At 42.6% G+C, this 12,208-nt stretch overlaps 1 protein-coding gene across 1 annotated transcript in view; it reads right to left on the bottom strand.

Moving 5' to 3' along the window:
- The window catches only part of LOC132422483 (PDZ domain-containing protein 2-like), a 168,565-nt gene that overhangs the window by 16,250 nt on the left and 140,107 nt on the right, over positions 1–12,208 (bottom strand). The window contains exons 7-13 of the mRNA XM_069540531.1: positions 12,055–12,200; positions 8,385–8,504; positions 7,457–7,571; positions 4,484–4,557; positions 4,115–4,340; positions 3,181–3,298; positions 1,405–1,537 (exon numbers count right to left, since the gene is read on the bottom strand). Coding sequence (XP_069396632.1) covers positions 1,405–1,537; positions 3,181–3,298; positions 4,115–4,340; positions 4,484–4,557; positions 7,457–7,571; positions 8,385–8,504; positions 12,055–12,200 — 932 coding nt within the window. The remainder of the gene's footprint in view (positions 1–1,404; positions 1,538–3,180; positions 3,299–4,114; positions 4,341–4,483; positions 4,558–7,456; positions 7,572–8,384; positions 8,505–12,054; positions 12,201–12,208) is intronic.

Raw genomic sequence — 12,208 nt, forward strand, 5'->3', positions numbered from 1 at the left:
TGGAATCCAAGGGGGGACCCCGGAGGGAGGAGCTGAGACTATGAGGCAAAGTGGTGTTAAAAGTGACCCAGAGAGACTCATGGGAACAGCGGGGGGACAAACTAGAACAGATTCTAAGGGAAAGTCAGGACTATAGAACAGAAAGGAGAAAAATGGGGAGTGCCAAGTAGAAAAAATGGAAAAAGGTGGAGGAAGCAGGACTTGACTTTCTATTGATGATATTTATTCAAGCAGTTTTTAATGTAAGACATTTTAAAGAATGCTCGTAGACAAGAGAAAACGATCTGGGGGAAAGAAAGTAGTGGGGTTGAGTTTGAATCAGTCTGACGGCAATCGTTGTTCAAGCACTGTGGTTGACATCACCTTCCCAAATCAAGGCCTGGAGTCATAGCTGGATAGCGCTTATTTGTACAGGGGAAACTGGTCAACAAATGAACACCACCGAGACAGTGAAAATGACCCCATAAAGTTAATGCACTAAAGAAATCTCAGATGTGGCCCATGGGAGGACCTACCAGGTCTCCTGGCACAGACGTCTTACTCTTAAAATGGCATAAGAGTCCATCCAGTACAGCAGCCTGGGACCATGTAGGATGTAATCAAATAATACTACAAATAATACAAAAGGGGTGGCCACATGACGGGCATGGGAAGAGCTAATGTTCTTAATAAGCATTCTGAGTTGTTGAAAGGTCAAATTTTGTAAAATACAACCTGATTACCATGTTAGAGATAGGCTAATTTTAAAAGATTTTTACCTGGAGTGCTCAAAAACAACAAAAATTAGTGCTCGAAGTGGGTTGAGTTGAACTTGCTAAAGTGTCCTGTGGTTAGCTTAAAAAATTAAAAGCAATCGAATAAGTAGAAGAGATACAACCAAGTAAATAGCAGAGGCCAACGATACGGGGGCTATGATTATCTGCAAGTTAGTATGGGCCAACTATGTGATATTGATGCTGAAAAAAAATTAGTGGGCTCTTAAGCCTTAATTACACCGGAGTATTTTGCTCAGGTCAAGGATGGCCTGGACAGATCACCTAGTTTACTGCTCTCAGATTTTCTGGATGCAGAAACCCAAAGAGGTTAAGTATCTCACCAGAAGTCAAACAATCAGCTGGGGGTTACTCAGAACGCAGCACTCCTACCTTCCACAAATTTTAAATTCACCAAACATATTGTCAACAATTTCTAATAAAATTTTCTGAGTGTGGAGACGAAGAAGTCCAGATTAGTGGTTCATTTCTCGTGTGTATCAGTTACCTTGGTCACTGTGTGGCCACAGGCTGATTCCCATCCCCAGCTGGGTGAACCGTCTCATCAAAGAGTAGGCACAGGAACATGTGTGTCATTGCTACTGGACAAATAGCTGTCTTCCCATACTCAGGAGAGTATGAAATACTTCACCTTTGGATTAGGGTGCCGGCCGATGACCAGGCGAACGGGTCCTGGGGGGCATTTGCTCAAGATGGCGTGGACTTTGCTCAAAGCAGCATGGCGGACGTTGACTGAGTTCACTTCCAGGATTTGATCTCCGCGGCTAGGGAGGCAACATGATCAACTCTCTGCGGTAACAGTTAGCTTTTTACAAGATTTCCTTCTGGGAGAGGTTTATAATATGAAATCTTTTCTGAATACTTTAACAAAGCAAATGACATCCTTTCATCTTTGCATACGTATAAAAAAGCAACACAGTCATAAACACATTCAGTTTTAAAATGACAAAGACCATTACGCATATCTATCTGCATTTTCAGAAGTAGTAAAGTTAAATAAAATTGATAATAAGGACAACAATGAAGGCTACCATTTCTTGAACACATAGTATATGCCAGGCACTATACAGAGAGATTTACATAACAATGCTCTGAATAGGTATTATTATTCCCATTATGTAGATAAAGCCACAGGCTCAGAGAGGTTACCCAGATGTCACACACTGTTGATCTCAGGTCTGTCTACCTTCTGATCATCAAGTGACAGTCTCTCGACCACCATCAGTTTCTCTTTCCCTACCATCTTGAAATGATTATTGTAATATAATTTAAGAAGGAAATATCTGAAGCTCAAAGGTTACCCAAGAATTTGTAAGAACGTTTCAAATTTGAACAAATGAGAAATCGGGGACAAGATGCCCATTTTGACTTGAAATTATAGGGAGAGAACTCAGTACGAGAGAACAAAGACTCTTTATGTGGGGTTTGAAGAATGTTCATTTGGCAGGCTCCAGACATATGGAACCATTCAAGAAAGAAACATCATCTTGGGATGTCATTAAAGGATTTTTTTTCCTTGGGTTCTAAAAGTATATTTTCTTTAATGTACTTTGGATGATTTGCTAAATTTTTTTCGGTATGGAACTTCACTCTGATGATTAACTAAAAACATAATATAATCTATTAACAGCACCCCAAAATGGCAACCTCAAGGAATGTCATTTTGTCAATTCCTCAACTGCTCAAGGACTTAGAAACTTCGAGGGGAGAAAGATGATACTGTCTGCACAGAGTGTTTCGTGCAATACGTGTACATTCTTGTGAAGTTTAGGTGGGCACAGACCCACTGCAATTACTATATAATAGAATACCTAAACCTCTCTTGTATAAACAGAATACCCAATCTACAACTCAACTAGCCGAACTGAGAAATCAGACACGTGGTGATTTCAGACAGTAAGCATCTAGACGTCACCTCTTAAAAAGGAGTAAAACAACAGGAAAGGTTCAGGAGATTGTACTTAATAATAAAGGCCTCCTGTTCAAGGGCGTGATCTCCGGACTCTCTTGTATCCAGTGATTCTGAAACCATTTTGGGAAGTTCCCAGTATCTCCTATGAATTTTACATAAATGAATATAAAAGTGAAAGAAAATATTTGGATAATCATAGATATCTATATAGAGTTGTATTGTGTCAGGTTTCTGAGACTGAACTTCTGAGTCCAAACAGAACAAAATTGGTAGGGACAGCCAAGATCTGGAGTTCTTGAATTCAACCAAATTTCATTTATATTATCTTTTCATCTTTGGAGATGTTTTTGATTGTAATCCTGGCTATATGACCGCAAATAATAAAAACATTTAGAATCCCACAGGGGAATGCAACAGCGCAGGTATCTTACATATGTATGTATTCGCATATTCACAAACACACCAGAACTCTAAACTTTCAGGTTTACAACCAACCTCAGATTGCTCTCCATCTTGGCCACTGATCCAGGGGCAAGGCTGTGAATGTAGATGCCTGGAGGGCTGTTTTCTAGGGCCAGGCAGCAGGCACCAATGCCTAATCCAACTCTGGGCTCTGTGGGAGGCGTCATTGAAAGAAAACAAAATTAAAAACAACAACAACAAAATCTGAAAAGCAGTATTAAGTGATCTGAAATGGCATTAATGTATATGTTGACCAATAACCATTTATTTTTGGACCAGACTCAGAATACAAATTTTGCTTTTCTTTGTCAAAAGGGCCATATTCTGTTAATGAGCCCACGGCAGAACCAGGGGCTAACTATGGACTGTGAATTACTCAATCAATGATCCATCCTCTTCTTAGTCTAAAGAGCCTCCTCGAAGCTGCTTTTGGAAATAGGCAGAGTCCAAGTAATATCTTCTATTCTGCATACACAACTTTAGGTTTTCTTTCGCCTCTCTTTTTAGCAACTAATCTCTTGGTTATTTAATTGCTCACCATATTTCTATAGCTGGTGGGGAGGAAAAGGAGACAAAGATTAAAAGTGATAACATTTGGTGTCACCCAGGACTTTCAGTTACTGGTGTTAACTGTATTCTTGACTATATTCTTCACTCTTTAAAATGTTTTATTAGCCCTAGAATTAAGCTAGTCAGTGATGTTTTTCACACGAGTCTCTGACACACCGTGATTCATCTGGAGAGAGCTTAAAAAATCGTGCTACCGGTAACTTCCCTTCACTTTAGTAAAATGACTAAAATCTCTACTTCTGATCCCACTGTCCATTTAGAGAATAACATATGTTGTTGGTAGCAGAGCGTTCCAAAGGAGCAATTCATAGAAAAAAATATTAAAAATTAACCTAAGAACAGATTACAAATTATTATTTGAGAGAATGTAACAAAAATGAGGAAGAGCTGGTATCACCTTTGTTGAGGGTTACTTCCATGACAATTCTGTCCTTTGGCCCGGGGGCCTTTCGTCCCAGGGACGAAGAACTGGCTTCATCGGCACCCACCGCTGAGGTTCCCCCACTGGTGTTGAAGTTTGGGGAGCTGGATCTGCTCATGTGTGTGGGTGTGGAGCAGGGTGTGAGGCTTGGGCTCAGTAACTTGGTGCGTACCGTTAAGACAAATAATCCACTCCGGATTTGCTGAAAAAACAACAAGAAGGGCTAAAACATTCAGGCTGTCCTTTTATCAAAGGGTGGGGAAAAAAAAAAAATCACCAAACCCAAACCAGAAAGTAATAAAGAAAAACAAAGAAGACAAAGGCGATCAATAAGAATGTCTTTACCTTAAAGGTATGAATGGCTTCTTGAAATGTCAAGCCCTTGATTGGTATTCCATTTACATCTAGGATTTCATCCCCTAGTGACCAAATTTGAGAATTACATTAACATCAAGTTTTTTTTACTGGAATCTGCTTGGTCAGTACTAGAATAAGATACCATATGGCCCCTGATTTACAACTCTATAAGATGAATTTTATTGTTCCAATCTATTTTCATTAGCTTAGCTCCAAGGAATGTCACAAAATGGGACAATAAGTGACAAGGCATATTCTTTTGCAGTAATTCTATATTACCATCTTTAACTAAAACAACTGTGGGAAGCATCAAGATCTTATTCTCTAGCCACTGCCAAGTCTGATAATAGATGTTCTACATTTCGAGATCAAACTACAAAAACTGAATTCCTAGTCTTTTCTTATGGTTTTTGTTTTACAACTTAAACCCACTGGCAGTGAAGCCCAAACACACGTAACATGTGAGAAGCCTTGCCTATATCTGCAGAAAGACATGGCGTGTGAAAAATGGTTTAAATGATAGAGACAAAAAAACTCGTGAGATATTATTTAGGAGTGGCAGCCCCCCGTCTACATCCAGCCCCATAGTCTAGATGCCTGGTCTTACTGATGGTGTTCGAGGTTCTCAGTCATTAAGCTGGCTAGTTATTATACGCTTCTAAGAGATTACTGTAGACTAATATCAAATTGCTTTCTCTCTCTCTCTCTCTCTCTCTCGCTCTCTTTCTCTCTTCTCCCTCAAACTATCCTGGACTCATCGTCAACTCCAAGAAGGCACAGGTCATTTTTCAAGTTGTTGACAGTGTCTGCTGGGAACATAAAAGAACTTGGACATCCTGTTGACTTAACAGAGCTAGCTTCCGGTTTTGTACTCTTGTGACATGGTCTGTTTTGGGGAACAGCAGTTCATCAAAAACACTACAAAGATGTGCAAGAGAGAAGAACAGATGAACCTTGCACAGCAGTATGGTACGGAAGAGGAACTCCCTTTACTTACAACAAAGTACAAAGCAGCCTAAGAACACACGTTTTCTCCTCTCACGAACAGCCAATCCCAGGAGCACGTGGGGTATTCCATTAAAGGAATCCTGTATATGAGTTTAAAAAGGTAGCAGTACCCCACCCATTGTTATGTGCCTTCTCTTTAATGCAATTACACAAGTTGTAAACTAAGTGAAATAATCTGTTTAAAAATCACCTGGTATAACCGATTACTCAACTAGGCGAGGTTTTTGGTTTGTTTCCAAATATTAATTAAAATATTTGGAAACATTAACATTATGTTAATTAAAAATATTAACATAATGGCTCATGCCCTTAAAAATCTTTGCAAGATTACTTAAAAGACAGATCATCCAACAGGTTGAAAATCCATTCTGATGACTTCTATTTATTGTAAGCGAATACATATGAAAATACAGTATTTAGGAGAAGCAAGTGCTGTTAACCTCTCCTATCGATTTTTTTTTCCCCTCCACTTTGTTCCATTCTACTGGCATTGCAGGATGAATTTCAATCAACTGAACACATGGCACATGCATTATAAAAATGCTTGGCTAAAATTTTATATTGTTGTGAAACTAGACACAAACACCACCTGGGAGTTAACCCTTCCTCTGAGCCAGAAATAAATATTCTGCCATCAAAATATTAAGCCTGGGCTTCCCTGGTGGCGCAGTGGTTAAGAATCCGCCTGCCAATGCAGGGGACACGGGTTCAATTCCTGGTCCGGGAAGATCCCGCATGCCACGCAGCAACTAAGCCCATGCGCCACAACTACTGAGCCTGCGCTCTAGAGCCTGTGAGCCACAACTACTGAGCCCACGTGCCACAACTACTGAAGCCACATGCCTAGAGCCTGTGTTCCACAAGAGAAGCCACCACAATGAGAAGCCCACACACCCCAACAAAGAGTAGCCCCCGCTCGCTGCAAATAGAGAAAGCCCACGAGCAGCAAAAAAGACCCAATGCAGCCAAAAATAATAAATTAATTTTTAAAATATTAAGCCCGGCCACAGATTATCGTTAGCACACAGGCTTCTGGGATTGCTCTACCTACAAAAAAGGAGGCTCCAATTCACTCTTAATCAGTTTTAAGAAAATAAGCTGGTTAAACACAACATCACCTATCTTTGGACCAACTGAACTGAACAGTCACAGCATTTTTGAAGGTAACTAGAAATAGTGTGATTCAATCATTCCATGCAGGAAGTATGGAATAAGGAGGAGAAAAATCAGGACTCATGAACAAGTTCTGGGGATCTAAGGTACAGCATGGGGCCTACAGTTAACAAGACTGCTATATACTTGAAAATTGCTAAGAGAGTAGATGTTAAATGTTCTCACCACACAAGCACACAAAAGGTCACTATGTGAGGTGATGGAGGTGTTCACTAACCTTGTCTGGCAATCATTTTGCAATATATGTGTGTCAAATCACGTTGTACACCTTCAATACACGCAGTTATCAATTATATCTCAATAAAGCTGGGAGCGCAAAAGTGCTTGTCTAGTATGTTTACATGTGTGCAAAATGGTAGGTGCTATGGAGCGTGTAAAAGATGTTTCTGTACTCCAGCCCCGAAGCGAGAATGCACTGCAAACTCTCAGGAATTTTCAAGGCAAGGAACACAATCAAAGACCCAGGGGACAAGACAGACATTTAAAGACCCCAATAAAAATATCAAGCCACTTCTCACATAATGTCTCATTTAATCCTCACAACAACTCCTCAAGGTACGTATTAATATCCCAAGTTTACAACAGAGGAAAGTGAAGCTCAGGTTCTATCAATTGTCCAAGGTCATGATGTAGTAAGTGCTGGATTCAGCCCAGGTCTACCTGACTACCAAGCCCACAGACTTAGCTGCTGTGCCATTTGCTTCACATCCTGCAAGGAGGCAGATTCTCCTGGAATCAAAGCTCACTGGCACTGAGGACCACCAAGAGGCCTTCTCCTACCTTCTTTAAGCCTTCCATCCTCTGCAGCTGATCCATTTGGGAAAATGGTCTTGACAAAAATCCCCATCTGTCCTCGAATGCAGTCTCGACCTCCAGCAATGCTAAAGCCAAGGCCCTACACGCAAAGGAGGTGGGGGTCCAGGTTGTCAGTGTGGTATTTAACTAAGGGCATCCTTTCCCATTGCAGTATTTCACTGAGGGCACCCTTCTCATTGTAGTATTTAACTGAGCTGTCCTTCCCAAACAGGCTCAGAGTTAAGCTAACTAGCTGTACAGTCAAATCTGTGTTCCCTTCACCATTTCCCTCCTCAGATCCATTTGCATTGCGCTAGCTATGCATTACATTAAAGGGTGAAAGTTTTAGGTAAACATATGAAATTGCTAGATTTGACAATCTCTGATCTCCAAAGATGTCAACTTCACATGGATCAACTAATAGCTCACGCGAGTCATTTCACACTGTGCAGGCGCCATATTTGTTTTATTCTTTTGTTTTTGTATAATATCAAAATGGATATTTTGGTATTTGTATAATATCAAATTATTTATACTATTCCTCTTATAATAATGGCAATGCCATGAAATTCATTCCAAAGGATAACTGGGATTATTCTCTGAAGCTGCAGGGTCTGACTTTCTTTCAATAGTGGTAAAAGTTGGGGCATTTACCCGATCCTTGATTGTGCCCTAGCTGCCGGGTGGTGACTCTTGAAATCATTAAGGGCAACTATGGTATGATGTCACTTGGAGGCCCACAGGAAAGGATGCCAGGGAATCCAATCCAATCCGCCCAAAGACCACTTAATCTATGCTTCTTTATACCTTTTACTTTTTATTTCATGTAAAAACAACACTAAAAAGTAACCATTTAACACATATATGCTAACATTTACCTGGAGAGCAAAACAATGTACAGAAGGGAGCTCACCTTGCCTTTCTCTTTGTACAGGCCAATGATAGAGATGACCGACGGCCGAATGAGTCTCCAAGGAGATTCCACCTGAGTAGTACTTAGCGAGCGAGTAGACTTCTTCACGATGTGGTATTCCTAGAAGTCGGCACATGAGGTCAGAGGTAGTCTCACTCATCCTGCTGTGGTCTCTGGCATAAAAATATACTCAGATTTGGAAAACCTCAGTTGTCTTTTGTGTTAGACAGCCATTGCCCTCTGGTCCATATCTGGTCCAGTGGCTTAAATGAAGTTTATTATAAAGAACATTGAAGGAGCAGCCCCAACTGTGTCTGGCTGTCATGCTTTCTTCCCCCCACACCAAGAACTGCTTGGCAACCACCTGGGGCTGCTCCTTCTTGACCCTACTCCACAGATCCTACTTCTCGCTTTCTGGATTAGAGATAGGAACCAGAAACCGAGAGGCCTTGGAGATACAGAATGACCATCCTCTGGTCGGGTTCTCCCTTGGAAGTCACCCTCGCCCCACCCCAAGTTCACAATCATGGTTAGAGAGTATCTCACCATTTTAAGCTTAAGTCACTCACTCAAAACTCAGCAAGCCCTTGTTTCTTATAAAACCCAAACCGCAAACCCAGACAACTGTTATTTAGTATAAAAGATCCCGCTGAGAGACTGCAGCAGCTTTAGTTCTAATCCCTCACATTTGGAAAATAAAATACTTTCCCACAAGCCACACTTTCCCTTCCTGGCACACAGCAGCTCAAAATCTCGATCTCTTTTTCCTGTCCATCACCCACCATATCCACGTGTGTAAGCAGGGTGCACTATTTATAACAAGAGACTGAACGAATCTCTTGCTAAAGCATTGCGACAATCTAGCTCCTTGCTATTCTTTTTTTTTTTTAATTAATTATTTTTGGCTGCGTTGGGTCTTCGTTGCTGCGTGCAGGCTTTCTCTAGTTGTGGCGAGCAGGGGCTACTACTCTTCGTTGAGGTGCACAGGCTTCTCATTGCGGTGGCTTCTCTTGTTGAGGAGCACGGGCTCTATGCACGCAGGCTTCAGTAGTTGTGGCATGTGGGTTCAGTAGTTGTGGCTTGCGGGCTCTAGAGCGCAGGCTCAGTAGTTGTGGTGTACGGGCTTAGCTGCTATGTGGCACGTGGGATCTTCCCGGACCAGAGCTCGAACCCGTGTCCCCTGCATCGGCAGGCGGATTCTTAACCACTGCGCCACCAGGGAAGCCCCGCTATTCTTCTTAGAATAATAAATTGCTTAAATGACACAGATATTCTAGCATAAACAAAAAATGCTAAAAAATCATTTCATGTTTAATATGAGAAAAGAGACACTAGAAAATAGTTTATCCTTAATTAGCATATTCTACATTCAAAGTTAGAAATCAGATATCTGCTAATGATATTTTCGTATTCTTGGCAACTTAGAACAATTGTATTTTGCTGTTTTACAAAATTATCTGTCAGCCATGTTGGCCTCCCAGACTCTGATTCATTAAAAAAATGACATTGGCTTGGCCAGGTTACCACCCTTTTACTGAAACCGTCATGGGAATAGCCAGGCATAGCTCTCAAATACAGAGGTTCATGTGCAGACTCATAAGGGAACTCTTTCTCTGATCACCAACATCCAGCAGCACCTCATTCCATCTCCCCTTTGGGAACCAGAGGCCAGCATGCTTCACTCTTCTCTTGAAGAGTTTCAGGGGTCCCACTACATTTTTAGACCTCTGTTGTCCAATATGGCAGCCACTAGCCACCCGTGGCTATCTATATTTAAATTAAGATGAATTAAAATTAAAAATGCACTCCTCAGTCTCACTAGCCACTTTTCATGTGCTTAAAAGACACACATGGCTACCATATTGGGCAGTACAGACATAAAACATTTCCATCACTGCAGAAAGTTTTACTGGATAGCTCTATTCTAGACAATAGTTTTTAGTAGAGGGAGAGAAGAAAGAAAGAAAGAAAAAGAGAGAAAGAGAGAAAGAGAGAAAGAAAGAAAGAAAAGAAAGGAGGGAGGGAGGGAGGAAGAGGAAGAAAGAAAAAAAAGAAAAGAAAAGAAGGGAGGGAGGGAGGGAGGGAGGGAGGGAGGGAGGAAGGAAGGAAGGAAGGAAGGAAGGAAGGAAGGAAGGAAGGAAGGAAGGAAGGTGAATCCTGGGAGAAAAAAAAAGGCAGAAAATAAGAAGAGAAGACAAGGGAAAGAACAACTTGAAGAAAAAAAAAAGTTTCTTCTTTAAAATCTTCACTAGCCTGTGCTTCCTGGTTCTTAGAAGCCTGGTTAGAAGAAATAGGTATTCCCGGGCTATAAATACAGTCAGGTTTCCTCTGCGGGTCAGTTAGGAAATCAGCACCTCAATGCTGGACATCCTTGGCCATGATGGCAGCAGATCTGCTCTCACCTTCCTCACTAACTAAAATCGTCTGAAACGCGGCTCTCCTATGACTTCTTGATCTCCCCCCGCCTCTGTTGATCCAATTGGATCATTCTGCACAGGCCACAGACTTGTCTCCAGACACGGGTCTGGAGGAGCTCTAACCAGGCCCTATGCACGTTTTTCGCTCTGCTTTTGCTCGGTGCCCCAATTCAAGTTGCCACTGGGGGGATTCAACACAAGGCAGCCTAATCAGCAGCTGCCTCGGAAACACGGGCACTTTTTAATTTTATTGGTCAGGCAGAACTCCCTGCACAGGGATTCTGGTGCATCGCCTGGAGCCAAATACTCAACCTCTTTGGGATTCAGCTGCCCTACCTATAAAAAGGTGAGACACGAAAAGCAAGGGCCCAACCCAGATGCCCTGAGCCAGGTCTTTTAGAACTCAACTATCTGAGTCTCCACGCCCTTACAGGTGTCACTACTGTCACACCCTCCTCCCTCCATCTCCACTTCACTGCAGGCCTGGGGACAAGATGCCAATGACTCCTCTTGAGCGCTCTGGCTGATGGTGTCAGGGCTCAAAGACACTCCACAAGTTCCCCAGAGACTGAGCCTGCCTCCAACTTGGTTATGAGACATCTATCCAGTTTCTACTGGGTTGAGGATGATGGAATTGAGGATGAGCCCCTGAGCAGGGCTGTGGAGCCCCGAGCTCTGGCGGGGATGGGCCCTGGAATATCAACATCCCCACCTTCCTCACCCCTCTTGGCAGCCTCTTCTGACCTTGGCTGTTTGAGCCATGACTCTATAACAGGTAGGATCCCAGGCACAGCACAGGCACACCCAACCGCCTCCGTCCCTCACACGTCCCCACACCCACCCACCCACCAGGCTATGCTGACACATGACACACCCACTAAACAAGAGATGGTGGTTCTTACCACAGACCATGACGCGCCATTGTCTCCTGGCAGCTGAAAGCAGCTCTCGTTTCCAAAACACACAGTAGAAAGAGGATCAAGGTTTTTTTCCTTCTCTTTTATTTTCAAATATTAGGCTGACTACTTCCTTCTAGCCTCCCTGGATAGATCTCACTGACTATGCTATATCTCTAGTCCTGAATACTCCTGTCCCTCATAGACGGACAGGTCTTCAGAGCACGGAAACTCCTGCTGGTCTCGGAGAGAATAAAAGAAAACCTGGAGACCCAGGGCTGGAAACATGCTCTTCCATCCCTAACCAAGTAACTGTGACTGGATAAGAAAGCCAGGGGCTCCACGGTGCTGCGCTACCTGTGCTGTGCCCGTCGAGTCCAGGAGCTGGGGGAGAGAGTGCTTCCGGCCATCTCGGGAGACCTCCAACATCCTGGCCCGGGGGTCCCCATTTCTCAGCATCAGCTCATTATATTCTTCAACAGACTCTAGACGGTGCACACCCCCTTGAAAA

The sequence above is a fragment of the Delphinus delphis genome, chromosome 3 (assembly GCF_949987515.2).
Source record: "Delphinus delphis chromosome 3, mDelDel1.2, whole genome shotgun sequence".
NCBI lineage: Eukaryota > Metazoa > Chordata > Mammalia > Artiodactyla > Delphinidae > Delphinus > Delphinus delphis.